At 38.4% G+C, this 15,276-nt stretch overlaps 1 protein-coding gene across 1 annotated transcript in view; it reads right to left on the reverse strand.

Moving 5' to 3' along the window:
- Positions 1-1,158: 1,158 nt before the first annotated feature.
- LOC119658591 (RNA helicase aquarius) overlaps positions 1,159-15,276 on the reverse strand; it is a 131,068-nt gene continuing 116,950 nt past the window's right edge. Inside the window, exons 5-15 of the mRNA XM_038066050.1 lie at positions 10,604-10,717; positions 9,828-10,254; positions 9,722-9,770; positions 9,333-9,568; positions 9,052-9,260; positions 4,252-4,443; positions 3,943-4,193; positions 3,309-3,735; positions 2,106-2,885; positions 1,665-2,033; positions 1,159-1,600 (exon numbers count right to left, since the gene is read on the reverse strand). Of these exons, the coding sequence (XP_037921978.1) occupies positions 1,235-1,600; positions 1,665-2,033; positions 2,106-2,885; positions 3,309-3,735; positions 3,943-4,193; positions 4,252-4,443; positions 9,052-9,260; positions 9,333-9,568; positions 9,722-9,770; positions 9,828-10,254; positions 10,604-10,717 (3,420 nt within the window). The 3' untranslated portion in view covers positions 1,159-1,234. The remainder of the gene's footprint in view (positions 1,601-1,664; positions 2,034-2,105; positions 2,886-3,308; positions 3,736-3,942; positions 4,194-4,251; positions 4,444-9,051; positions 9,261-9,332; positions 9,569-9,721; positions 9,771-9,827; positions 10,255-10,603; positions 10,718-15,276) is intronic.

The following is a 15,276-nucleotide window of genomic DNA, read 5'->3' on the forward strand; positions in this document are numbered from 1 at the left end:
CCATCTTGCGTTAAGTTTAAGGGGGGGCTCTCCGTACATGTGAATGGAGGGTGCAAATTTTTTTTTCACAGAATGTAGCCAAGTAGGGTATCAAATGAAAGGTCTCAATTAGTACTTTTCGAATCTGGTTCAATATTTGATATTAGATGAAACATAGGGGAGTAAGGGTTGAAAATATGACCCACAAAAAGTGTAACAGGTCTCGTTCTCAGAACCTATCCAACCGAAAAATCTGGAAAAAATCACAGTGGTGCACCTCTACGAAATCTAGGCCTCAAAATATATCCGGTTCCGATATCTGCACAAATAAAGTTAATAATAGTATATTTCCACATTTTAGAAATTTACCCGGCACCCCCCCTTATGTTCATCCTAGAAGTACAAAATTTGGCATGTGTATAATGAAGAACTTAATGCACAGTTTGGTCAAGTTTGAAGAAAATCCAACTATTATTAACAAAGTTATAGGGGGTGAAACTTTACAATTTTTTGTGAATTTCGTGCACTCTACAACCTGCATGACGTCATCATCACATATCAATTCGTCAATACCACAACGAAATGAGTTCTTATGAATTGGGTCCCAGAGAATTATTTTGTTTTAGTTTTTTAGTTATTTGTCAGCCAGACATATGTGTATGTAGGTATATAATATATGCGTGCTAATGAACTTTGCGGGTAGTGCCTAATTCAAATAGATATAAGAAGTAAATCGGAAATATGGGTACGATCAATTTATATACGTGCATATATGTGTACAGTATTCGGTAATAGGCAGTTTGTTTGTTTAGGGTGAGCGTGATATCTATAGCTGTAATAAGAAAGTATGTCTCGTAGTTTGGAAAAATATGAAGGATTATGTTGGATTTGTAACTATATACGGACAGAAAAATGTGCGTTGAAGTTTCTCACATAAGATGAACACAAAACCTTTATACCCGAAGCGCGAGCTTCCGGTATTCCGACTTGTTTTTTAAATGTAGTTAGCGTAGTAACCAAAATTATTGCATACAAATCTGTTAAAAAACAATTACTAGTTCAATTGGGAATTCCAAGCCTTTATTTTCGGGCCGTCTTGTGAGACTGGAAGGCGTTCCCAATCTCACGCCGGAACACTGATTTTGTCTGGTAAGTTTCTTCAATAAGGATAAACTATAATTTCAATATGGGAATATATTTGCAAAATAAGCTTATTACTTTATAATAAATCATGTGTTAATGGAGAAACACGCACTTATTCCTTCTCTTCTTCAGGAAGGTCCTGTTCATCGATCAAATTTTTTATAGGCGTCTCAACAAATTTTTTCGTTGACTCTCCTTTCTTTGAAGATTCTTCAGTTTCCTGGCTGGTACTTTCGCCATCAACCTCCATTGCTTCTTCAGCTTCTTTCTCAACTGGCAATTCCTCGTACATCTTTTGTACTGTTTCCATGCTTTCCTTCAACGCTTCGATTTTTTGCATGTAAATTTTGTAGACAAATTCTGCCATTTCTGTCATATTATTGATGTTGACAATATTTTCAATAGAATCAGTGACTTTTCTCTCTCCGGGGTATATTTCATCTGCGATTAGTTGGAGGGTTTGAGGTCGAGTTGTGAGCTAGGAAAACAATTAAATTTCGTTAGTATGTAATTATACAACTTCTATCTTTGTATTTACTTACAAGTTTAAATGTAGGCTGCAGCTCAAAGCAGTTTTTGAAAAGCGAAACTCGACCGAATATATAAAGTCCTAGACGAGCACGACTCATTGCTACCACTAAACGTCTTACATCACGTAGATGTCCCACTGCTTTTGTTCTTACAAGGGAAATCAGAATGTAATCGTTTTGCTGACCCTGATATTTGTCTACGGTTGTCACTTTATGCGGCCAACCAATCAATGGATTTTGACCGCATCTTAGGTTCACGACATCACGAATCAAATGTTTTTGGCCGTTGTAAGTGGTGAGGATAGAAATTTTTTCTGCTGGATAACCAAGAAGTCGCATATACATATAAACCGCCACTATGTACTCTGCTTCCGCCAAATTCTAACCAAGATACATGTAAAAGATTAACTTATGTAAAGCAATGGAATAACCTAAGCAAAGTAGATTTCTTACCTGGTAAAAGAATGGGTTCGGTTCTGATTCGCCGACACCATTAAAATCGTCGACATTTATCAATTGATATTCATAGGCAAAGCCACTGTTCGCCTTTTGATATTCTTCCCCTGTCTTGATGTAATCAAGATCATCCAATATTTTGTATCTCCATTTATAAAGAGAACTCATGGTTGGTCGTGCACGACCTTGGCCGTCTAAGTCTACAGTCGGGACTCCTAACCGTACCAGTCGTGTGAACAAGGACTGTTCCATATTTGAATACTTTTGAAATGCCATATTCTTAATCACCGGCGGCAACTGATGGTGATCACCAATCATTATCCACCTTTTCAATCGATTAAACCCGTCCATTGGGTTTTGAAGTAACAATGGAATGAAAGTTTCAATTTCTAAAATCTGCGCTGCTTCTTCCATTAGAATGTTATCGTATTTAAAACCTAAGTTCACTAGTTCTTTCCGTTTAAGGGCAGCATGCGTACATGTCATTGCTATAATTTTAGCTTCCTTTACAAGCAAATATTTCGAACGATCCAATCCGCTGCGCAATAACTCAAATGCACGGAACTCTTCCAATTCCGTGAATATTCTTGATATATAACGAAAGCAGCTTTCGGCAATATTCATATATTCTTTGAAGCTGTCGCCCTTAAAAAGCGGTTGTGGAGCGTCGTGGAAAAATCGTCCAAATGGAAATTGTGCTTCAAATTCTGACTTCCAATCCTCCAATTGGCTGATTTGTTCAACTTGTGATGTGAATTTTTCCCATCGGGCTATAACCTGAAGAATATCAATTTGATGCGTGAGAATTTTAATGCTTTTCGTTTCGAAGATATACAAAACAATTGGGGAATTTCATTGAATTTTGCCAAAAATAATTTCTTCGCACTCATACGAAATTGCAGGCTCAATCATACAATAGATCTGTTCATAAAAAAATTGGAAATTTCACCGAAACTACAAGGAATAATGAAAATGGAGAGTTAAAAATGATAATCAAATGCACTTTGCATGCATGCACGGTACATTGTCCGCAAACTGGAGATATGTATATTTATTTGGATCTTCTGGAGAAATCTGTGCCCCCAATTGATTCCACATTTCGCTATTAAAATCTCAAGAACAAATGCTCCCCCACAGACTTTGTTTTCTTATTTAGAATTCAGCTCTACATGTTCAATAAATTCATTCGATTTTACTTACATGGTACAGATAGAAATAGCCAGCTGTCTCACAAGTGTATGCATTATCGCCAGGAACGCTTAAAGATTCTTGTAGCTTCTGAACTTGATCTAGTAAATTCAATCGTTTTGCCAACACATAATTCACTCGACCGTATCGACTGAAATCTTTTTCTGTTTCAAGTGCCTCCTCGCCATGACCTAAACGCAACAGATGCCTTTCATCAATGTCCAGGGCCATGATCTTCTCAAAAAGTTGATTCAATGCTTGATTCGAATGTGTTACAATCAATGTCCGTTGATTTGGATGGTTGTGATATAAGTTTGATATTATTTGAACTGCAACATCTGTTTTGCCAGTACCCGGTGGACCGACAACTAAAGTAAGACCGGGTTGCATGCCAGCTCGAATCGCTTCAATTTGCGTTGGCGTGAAGCGTATGGTATTTCTAGAATGTAAGAGAAATATTTTGCTAATTATACGATCAATCCATTGATGAGTTTATCTAGAATGTCATTTTAATCTAATTGGGAGCAGCTCGTGTTTATGCTGACACTTCTGTGCGCTTGATTGAAACAAGTATGAATAATAATCAAGTTGAAAACGGTAATTGGAAGAAGCTCTAAAATGTTGAAGTTAATTAAATTTATCTTACTTTTTGGGCATATTATAGATGTATGGCCCCCTGCTTTCAAAGACGTATGGTTCGACTATAATGTTTTTACGGATATTCTCATTAATTGCTTCACCGTCGTCGTCCCGCAGTGGAACGTCTTCAAATGTTGTTCTAAAGGGCGGTTGAATCTCCTCTTTCCCTTCGTTTTTAATTTCGATGGTATATGTAGGAAAACTGTGCTTCAAATGGTTAAGATCGAGGAAAGTATCATTGAAATCCAATATTCGCTCCTGGAAAGTGATAGATAAAAATATTTGATTTTTGAAGGCAATGTGAAAGGTAACATACCTGATTAGGCATTCGACTGTAGTGAGCTGCACCGGGATCACCGTAGCCCAAGAGAATGTCATGAAGCCATGGAGGAACAACACATTCAGTATTCATTAAATGTCTAATTGTTTCGAGCACTGCCTTGAAATTATTTTCCTTAGGTTTACGTCGCATGATAATGTTGAATCCTTCATAGACGTCTGGTTTTCCCTAAAATTAGAATTGTACAAAATATTTCAAACGCTGCATTATATAAATCTACGTTCTTTAAAGGGAATATGTAGAATGTTGCTTAAAAGCTTGAGGCCACATAAATACTTTAGAATTAATACAATATAGCATACAAATTTGAATCTAACGAAAAGGTCTGCTTTTCTGTTAAAAGGTATTTGTACTTCTTGAAAGATCTCCCGATGGAGAAGAGAACAGATGATTCTCGAAATAATTTACATTCGGTAGTAGCATCAAATTATATTTCATTCGTATTCTGTGCCGGTGGGAGGGTTTTAAACACCAACTTCGTTTGATTCATTGTCACTGGCAGTTTTCTTCTGTAAGTTCCCGACTTCAGCGGATCTGCTCATGAGGGAAGGAGACCCCTGCATCTAAACGCTTATTTGATTCAACTATGACCATTGATGTTGTTACTTTGATCATTATTGGTGTCATCAGTCGAAATGAATTGTAAAAAAATGAGGTGAACATTTAGTAGTTGACTATAGATGACTCGCTGTCATTGAGGATTCCTAAAATCTTTCAATCAAAATATTCCCATATTCGTCTGGAACTTTAATCGAAGCAAAAGAGGGTTCAACTTTCGTCGTCAGATTCAGTCTAATTTTAGAAGTAGATAGAACGTGTGGAGTTGTAAGTACTTTGAAGTTCTGAGAACTGCAATTTATTAATAAATTAAGTGTGGATCAACGTTGTTCAGAGGTTATTAGTTCATTATTTATCCGCTATGCAATTCAACAAATCTACGAAATGACGACAATAGTGTGTTATATGCTGGTTCCAAGCTCAGGTAGAGGAGAAAAGTTTGAGGAAACGTACTTGGTACCTTAGTAAAACAAAAATAAAACGCTGAGATTACGGAAAGATATAAATAGTATATTTGGAGTTATTCCAATGTGCTGCCCTCTCTTAGTGACACGTCTCGCGACAGGCCGACCAAGTAAATGCATCCAATGCCGTTAAAACAAAATGGGCGCGATGGGTTATAAGCCTCGGAAAAAATACTAGGGAGTTCACTTCCGTTGACGCGCCATGGCGGGTTCCGGTTCGGTCGAAAAAATGGGCAAGGGTTCTTGTCGCATGGACGGCGTCAGGACGTAAGTAAATTAGTTCGAGCAAATCAAATACGTGGTGGAAAGACTGAGGAACTCGCAAGAGTCCTTTGGAAAAGGCGTGTTGATATCTGCCCTCTACAAGAAATCCGATGGTCTGGTGCCAAAAGTTGCGACATGTAACGCGAACGGGGTAGAAAATGCTATAAATGCTTTTTTGGTAGTCCATGGTGGTGTTGGCATTGCCAACTCAGAGGGTTTCCGTGACGCCATTAAAGAAGTCGAACGATTTGATGACCGCCTGATGAAGCTCACCATTATACCAACTGATCCCGTTATTCACTTCTTTACTACGTACCACCACAGGCAGGTCGACCTAATGGCAAAAAAATGCCTTCTGATGTAATGTGCCTGCTGAAGACAATATCATCATTGCAGCCGAGCTTGATGGTCATGTAGATGAAAAGGCAGACGGCAGCATGTGCCATAGGGAAAAGGCTTTGCAATGCGCAATGAGAGTGGCGAGTGGACTCTGTAATTATGAAGACATGGTTCATCAACGATTGTCTCATCTTCCTACATTATATAGTAGTAAAACACAAATCGACTATATTCTCATAAGACGTCGACATTTTCCAACCGTCACTGCCTGCGAAGTCGTTACCTATCAGATACTCCGATCAGACTTCTTGCGAATTAAGCCACCGATCAAATACATAGCATACTGGCCCGTCGCGTATTAAAGGGTGGTGAATTCGCGCGAAACAGGAACAAATGATCTCACTTACGCGATTGCCAACCATTATGAATGTGAAAGAATCGTAAAAGTAAGTTAAAGGCACGATCCAGAAAGCAGCCTATGCAACCTTGGAGTCACCAAGCCAGGTAAGCGGTTCATCAACTGGAATACGTGGCTTTGAAATTACGATGTTAAATAAAGGTCCGTGAAAAGAAATGCCTCTACCTCAAGTTTTTCAACGATAAAACATTCATTAATTGGCAAACTTACAAGAATGCCAACCGGGAAGCAGGAAAGTGATCGCTGTCACCTGAGCGGCAGATTACAAAAGTCTATACGATAAACTGGACACTCGGGACAGCGAAGTAGATCTGTATCGAGTAGTCAAAAGCCGACACCAACACACACGACTGATGAACGGCGACGGATAAATGGCGAGATAATTTGTTCATCATCCACTTCCACAAGCATTGCCGACATTTGGAGCCACTCCATCTGTCAGTGCCACTGAAGACGAGGAAGCAATCAAATGAATGAAATTGGGGAAAGCAGCAGTACCTAACGATATCGCATTTGAGCTCTGGAGACCGAACAGCTGGAACCCAAGGATGTGGGTCAGTCAATTCTTCAATCAGATTATTGAGGAAGGTAGAACACCATCTGACTGGCAAGAAAGTCTTACAGAATGTTCAAATTACCGTCCATTCCGGTTGCTGTCCCGTACCATTAACATTTTTGAACGCATTCTTGATAACTCATAGAGAAGCAATGTGAGAAACATCGCCTTCTTTACATTGCATTTCTGGATCTCGAGAAAGCATTTGACCGCGGTCCGAAAAGTAAAGTTCGAAGTATGGCGGGCATGTCTCTGTCGGTGTTCATCAAAGAAACGCTTTGTCACCACTCCTCTTTGTTCTGGTTATGGAGACTGCCACACGGAACATCCAATGTCCAGCGCCCTATACACTGCTTTTATGCAGATGATGTTTTCCTCGCGTGACATAGCAAAAAATGATCTTGAAAAACTTGTCCAAAAATGAAATGTTGAACACGGTGAATCTAAATGAAACTAATTGTTGGAGCACGATCCCCATGAAACAGGCGCACTGCCCAGAACAGAGGGATTTAAATATTTCGAGTCAATGCTATCAGCCAATGGAGAACTGCGTTATGAAATTGCGTCATGCATCAGCGCAACCTCCATTGTTCTGAGTCTTGGCCGACAATAAAAGACAGTGAACGTACGTTGGACTAGCGGCGTGACACACCTTGATCACAATCGTCATGAAGATATTCGAGATCGAAAAGGGATTGCATTAATCGTAGAAAAATTGAGAGAGAGGCGTCTTTGATGGTATGGTCTGTAATTCGTGCTAACGAGAATTCACTTGCCAAGATTGGTCTGAACATCGAAGTCGACGGACCTAAAGGGCAGTCGGAATAACTGTGGCTTGATACACTGGATGGTAATTTGAAGGCCTCGTGACTACATCCAGATTATCCTTCAATAAATTAAAATGACGCTACCGATCATGATCCAACCCCAACTTGTGAACGACACAAAGGTTAAAGCAAAAGAAGAAGAACGTAGGAATCATTAAGTTAAAAATCAACTTCTGAGCATTAATGGTATCTAGATATAGTGTCATATGTCGATCGCCATAGTGAAGCGCGAATTTACCGGTTCGAACGACGCGATGTACAAATCATTTCGCTAAATGAGAGAGAATTGAAGCCAAGGCTGTACATGTGTTTCTTGGCGAAATCTAAGGTTTATGGACTAGGTATAGCAGACTAATGGTCTCTTAAGATTGTATGGTTGATAATCACATTTCAAATTTTTAGTGCATGTTTCTCGAAATCGCATTTTGCAAATCGGGTACCGCTATAGCCTAAACTCTATCCAAAGAAATTCTTTGAAATTTTCACGACTTATTTAGAACATATTTCTACGGTTCGCAAACTAGGATACTTGCGATTCATTGGGTCGTTTTTATACATTAAAGAAACCGTGGAAACATCAAAATTTCCAAAAAAAAAACTTTAACAAGGCACCGAAAATGTACATATCTTTCAATATTTTTTAATAATCCTAGTTTGCGAACCGTGATATACTCCCCACATTAAAATGCTTTTTTTAAATGAGTACAGCATCTTCTAGAGTGGCAATACCCGTTTTGGAAGCTGGGTGTATAATTTACTGTACTTGAATAGTGAACTATAATATCGTGCTAGAAAAATTGTTATGTATACTCAAGATATTAATAAATATCTATATTGTGAACAATTCGCATTTGTATCGCATTCAGTTCTTCACAAAAATCCCCAAAAGAAGCGAAAAACAGCCTTTACATGGGATGACAAAATTTTTATATAAGAAATACACAAGACCTGTCATACCTGAAGCGTTCCACTTTCCCGGTTGCAGGTATATCTACTACACTATGCTCATATATCGAGAGCTAAATATTAAAATGTCCACCATTTGATTGTGAAAAATTTGAGCTAATAGTAATAATAATAAGCGTCAACGAATACATAATAATTTGTCCTGGTACGTTATACATTCGAAAGCACTTTCGCTCTCCAATTGTTGAGTTTACAAATGCTCACTTTGATACATCTAGACGTGGTCGATATTCTTTCTCTTACATTATAGAATTAGTTTTGTATTTAAATTTATGTTTGAAATTTTTTTTATTGTAGCAATTTACCTAATCAAATCCCCCAAAAAGATCCTCTCCAAAATATTTATTTTACTCTTTTGTACCCAGTCTGATATCGAATACATACCTCTTGCAATCCATCTATATCCAATCGATATTGATTACAATCCAACCAGACCCTATAGGTTCTCTGTTCTCCTGGTAATGGGGCTCTTGGCTCTGGATTGTCTTCTATAACGCGGCCATTCGCATCGAGTAGGCCTTCGATTTCACAACCGCGTACGTTAACAAGCCCAACTTGTGGTATAAACGGTTCGCGAATGTTGTATTTAGTGCCTTCAATAGAAGAGAGATTAAATTAATACTCATTGTAGGGCGAGATTATCTTTGCTTCTTTGAAAATTTTACCAATTGGTTGAGTTGGCTTTATTGTGAGTAGAAAGCATACATCGTGCTTTCTAAGGGATTCCCATTCTTCTTTGATTTCCTTTCGCACGCTGAGCGTTACTGAGACATCGGCGCGAACACGAGATGGTTTCTTTTCGCCAATATGTGGTTTAGCTACTTCTACAACCGCAAAAGATGATATGGGCAATGCCATTCTAGCCCATCCGCCATAAACGATATCTCCGTCTTCTGACTGCCTGGTAATAATATGAATTAAATGAAATCTAAATATCGAATTATAACAGGCATATCAATCTGTGTAAATTTCAATTGGCCTTCGAAGTTATAAGCACGGAGATAAGTCTACTAATAGATACAATTATAGGAAAGAGTTGATATCACTTTCTTACCATGGTAGCATGCGGCTCACCGCATCTGTAATATCTTGCCTGATTTCATCTGAAACGTAATGATTTCTTAAGTTCGATTTCCTTAGAGAAATGTAAAATAACTTACACGTCGATTCCAATCGGAATAGGTTGAAATTTCTTAATAGATAATCGTGCAGTGTTAAAAATTGCAAGTTCAATTTTGGTAGGGCTAAACAGCCTTCACCCGAATAGTATTCAGATGGCACAACATTTTCATCCCAGATAATTTCTTCGGTCGGATAGAGCGGCATTTCATTTAATGCTTCCAACTGCGAGGAACGTCTTTCATGTCGTGATATCAGAAGCTCGCGTAAGAATTCCTTGTCATGTCGATGCCATTGAAAAGGCTCCTCTAATTTTTCTGGTACTAAATTTAAAAAACATGCGATTTTCAATAAGCTTTCTCCTTCTAATGCTCCGAAATGCTTTTCTAATGCTTCCCTCGTATCTACGCTGGCTACGTTTGAGAGGGCAAATAGTTTTAGATCAGGGAATTTTGCAAACGCTGCACGCTGAAAAGATTATGTGATCAGAATAAAATGTTATAAATGAAGGGGCGTGATGCACATCAGCTATCTATATAGAAATATATTGTTTCTGGCGGAAAACACGTCCCTAGTTAATCTATATATAAATCATTTTTAAATGGAAATGTAAAACATAAATTATTACTACAATAAAATAATGTTTTTGTGATGTATTCGTTCTATTGGCGATTTATTTGGAGGTGTCATAATCTGCTTTACTATTAAAAATCTGGTCACATTTCCAATGACTGTGGTTTCGAACTTTTGATGTTGTTTGATGAGGTAATGTGGCTGCATATTTATAGATTCATTATTATTTTTGAAAGTATCTTACCTGCAATGAAGTAATCTTTGAATAGTGCAGTTGAGTCATGTCATGATCCGTTAGTGGATCGCCAGTTACATCGTTGATCTCGAAACGTGAGTAGAAGCGGAGCATATCCAGCAGCTGTAATTGCAAATTATAAGAAATAAGAATATATAGAATGCGTGGGCGTTTTTTTTTTAAATTTATTTTTAATAGGAGTCGAAACTGTCACAAGGGAAACGGAAACTGAACATTCTGCGTTAATTGCTCCTATCGTTCACATTAGGACCATCGAACAATTTACATCATTTGCGGTGCAACATGGAAATACATAATTAGTGCGCCAGCAACACCTACGCGACCTAGTTTTCAATATGCTTCAACTTTACCCAAAGCTGACTTGAAACTTTATGTCTAGTGTGCAATAATACTAAATATAGAATTGAAAAGTCTATTTCATGCAAACCATACTATTATAATAATACGTTTATTCTAAAGGGTTCTATTTGCATTTTCTTCGATGTTTGTACGGAGATATCACCACTTTCATTCCTACGCGTACTACATCCCAAATTTTAAATTCGAGAGCCAAATCAATACTCGAGAATAAGAGATATTTTCTAAACCTAGGTTTAAAAAAAAAAGATGCTCTTGACTGATCAGCAGCTTACAGGGGACTAGACTGGGGGTTTTTTAGTTAGAGGTTTACACTGCTTTAAGTCTTTATTGTAATTGAGTCAATATTTAACCTAACTTTTAACTTAACTTAGAGTTAAGTTGTACTTTCATTTCTATACAAATTACAAAAAGAGTAAGGCGTTAAGAATATTCCTTTCAGAAACGTGTCTATAAAATGTTGAGTTTTGCAGAAACTCAAAATGAAAAAGGATGGTCCTTGCTATATATTAGTTTGAGAAAAAGAAGGTTTGCGTATTTCTGGCAATACTGGTTCTTCTTCTTCTTTTTCTTCAGCCTTTGTCCCCCCCGGGGTCAGCTGGTCGTGATCGGTCACACCATTTGACTCTATCGAATGCCTGATCTGGAGGCAAACTCGACGCTTTTAAATCCCCATCCAGCGTATCAAGCCACCGTTGTTTCGGCCTGCCTGTTGGTCGTTTACCATCGACGTCATGTTCAGACCAATCTTGGCAAGTGAATTCTCGTTAGGACGTATTGCGTGACCATACCATTGAAGACACCTCTATCGCAACTTTTCCACGATCGGTGCAACCCCATAACGATCGCGGATATCCTCATTTCGGATGTGATCTAAACGTGTGACGCTACTAGTCGAACGTAACATCTTCGTCTCCATTGCCGCAAAACGCCGTTCATTGTCTTTTAAAGTTGGCCAACACTCAGAACCATATAGGGCGACAGGACGGACGACATTGCCGTAAATTTTAGATTTGAGACGTTCGTTGATATATCGATCACACCAGTTGTGGAACGCCACTTCATCCAGGTTGCGTTAATGCGTGAAGCAATTTCATAACGCAGTTCTCCATTGGATGATAGCGTTGACCCGAGGTATTTAAATCGCTCAGTTCTAGGAAGATCACTGCCGCTGACAGTAATTGTGCCTGTTTCATGGGGTTCGGTCGTCAAAAATTCAGTTTTGTTTAGATTCAATCTGAGACTGTGTTGCATGAGGCGATCATTCCATTTTTGGACAAGTTGCTCGAGATCACTTTTGTTATCAGATGCTAGGAAAACATCATCTGCATAAAGCAGTGTGTAAGGCGCTGAATGTTGGATATCCCGTGTGACGGTGTCCATAACAAGAACAAAGAGGAGTGGTGAGAGGGCGCTTCCTTGATGAACACCAACAGAGGCACGAAGCGGTTTTGATACACCCGCCATACTTCGAACTTTATTTTTCGGATCATGGTAGAGCAATTAAACCCAGGGCACGAGTTCTTCTAGCACTAAGTGTTGTCATAAAGCATACCAGATGAGTTCGTGTGGTACACGGTGATACGCTTTCTTTAGATCCAGAAATGCAATGTAAAGAGGGCGATGCTTCTCATGGTGTTTCTCCATGAGTAACCGCGCAGCGTGTATTGCGTCAGTAGTTCCGCAGTTTTGGACAAATCCGGTTTGATTCACAGGTATTTCAACGACTTGGTGAATACGATTGTCAAGAATGCGTTCAAAAATCTTCATGCTATGGGAAAGTAACCGGATCGGACCGTAATTTGAACATAGTCCAACAGCTATCTTTCTTTTTCCATATTGAAACATTGGTACTTTCTTGCCAGTCAGATGGTGTTCTTCCCTCCTGAATAACCCGATTAAAAAATTCACTGAGCCACAGTGTTGGGCCCCAGCTCTTCGCTTTCCAGAGCTCAGATGCGATGTCGTCAGGTCCTGTGGCTTTCCTCGATTTCATTCATTTTATTGCCTCTTCGACTTCAGTTGCGCTGACCGGTGGAACTGTTCCAAATGTCGGCAATGATTGTGGAAGTGGAGGATGAGCAAATTCTTCAGTTGAAAGCTGTGTGAAGTATTCTCTCAATCTATCCATTGCGGCTACGGTTATATTCCAATTAATGATTGTTCGTTACAAAAAGATGATGCTTTGACGAATATTTTATACACTACGTAAGGACTAACAAAAGTTCGGTAAATTGACACTTTTATTTTTAATTAGGGTAATTTTATAAATCGTAGGTTGTTTGTGATGGAACACTTTTCTCTGGAGAACGAACCGCACAAAGGTCGTCCCAAATCTTCGACTTTTGAAAGGAATGTGGACCCAGTTAAAGCTAAAATAAACGAAGTTCCCTGATTGACTAGGAATGGTTGCTAATTAACTGAATATTTGATCATCTGGGATACAACGAAAAAATCTTCGCATTTTAAATGACGCTCAAAAGAGGCATGGCGTTCATTTCGTCAAATATTTTCTTCCGACATCTAAGAACAGGCAGTCCAGCAACTTAGACAAAATCGTTACAGGTGATGGAGCTTGTTTTTATAAGTACGATCCGGAAACCAAAAAGCAGCCCATAGTATGGGGCCTAGAAGGAGCGAATTCGGCCGTGAAGGCAAGGCATTAAAAATTAGGAAATTGGAGCTGCTATTCTTCTGGAAACTGGTCAAATAGTAACAGTGAGTAGTAGTACACCAAAAAAGAAATTTCGACGCTATCTTCTACACCATGTCGATGCACCAGTTCCCATTAATGAAAAACTAATAACTCTATTGCGCTCTCAAGCATCGAAGAAATTCATCCATGTCCAATTCCATCTTGCTGATTTAGCAACGTGTGTTTTTTGGTTATTTCGAAAAACAAAACAAGTCGGGAAATCGGAAGCTAGACGCTTCAGGTACGAAAGATTTTGTGTATTTCTTATATAAAGACCTTTGAGTGTGCATTTATTCCATTTGGATGCATATATTACGTGAGAATATCCACTTTCGGGTGAAAAATCTTGAATTTGCAAAGAAGCGACCAACTTTAATCTATTATAACTTTAATAGTAATGTTGCGATTTCCACAAAACTTAGTAAGATCATGTTCTATATGATTATTGCAAAATGCTGGTGCTAGAATGAACTTAAGGGGGGTTTTGCAGGAAATTACTTAAAATTATTGTAATACACTATTATTAACTTTATTTGAACAGATATCGGTATGGAACGTATTTCGGAGCCTAGGCACCATATAGTGGCAGCCCCTTGGCTTTTTCACATATTTCGGGTGAGTAGTTTCTGAGAATGGGTCGCCATATTTCCAACGGCTTCAGAAAGTACTAATCAAGACCTTTCATTTGATACTCCACATGGCTATATTTGATGAAAAAAAAAATTTGCGTCCCCCCCCCTTTTTTGCATATATGAGGACCTCCTCTTAAATTCAATATAAAAGTATGTAACTCACTGTATGCGTGAGCGTTCACAGTTCCCACCTTTTAACCCAATTTGGTATCAATCGATGCTACAGTCTCCGAGAAAAATGCATGTGGCGGACAGACAGACAAACAGTTTTGTTTACACAAAACCTTACAAAATGACGGGAAGCATTTTTAGTGATAATGAGACGATTATAAATTCAGAGTCAAAATTCAAATGCTTCAAGAAAATGATTTCAAGGAATGTTTTGAAGCAAACTCAAGAAATGCATTGAAATCAACGGAAATTACATAAAGACAAGTCGGAATACCGGAAGCTCGCGCTTCGGGTATAAAGGTTTTGTGTTCATCTTGTGTAAGGAATTTCAACGCACATTTCTCTATTCGTATATATCTACAAATCCAACATATTCTTTCATATTTTTCCAAACTACGAGACATACGTACATATTACAGCCATAGATATTACGCTCACCCCAAACAAACAAACTGCCTATTTCCTATTATATACTGTACACATATATGCACGTATATAAATTGATCGTACCCATATTTCCGATTTCTTATATCTATCCGAATTAGGCACTATCCGCAAAGTTCATTAGCACGCATATACTATATACCTACATTCACACATGTCTGGTGGGAGTAATTGATATTCATATACAAATGACTAAAAAACTAAAACAAAATAATTCATTGCGACCCCATTCATAAGAACTCATTTCGTTCTGGTATTGACGAATTGATATGTGATGATGACGTCATGCAGGTTGTAGAGTGCACAAAATTCACAAAAAATGGTAAAGTTTTATCCCCTGTAACTTTGTTAATAATAGTTGG

The sequence above is a fragment of the Hermetia illucens genome, chromosome 6 (assembly GCF_905115235.1).
Source record: "Hermetia illucens chromosome 6, iHerIll2.2.curated.20191125, whole genome shotgun sequence".
Lineage (NCBI taxonomy): Eukaryota > Metazoa > Arthropoda > Insecta > Diptera > Stratiomyidae > Hermetia > Hermetia illucens.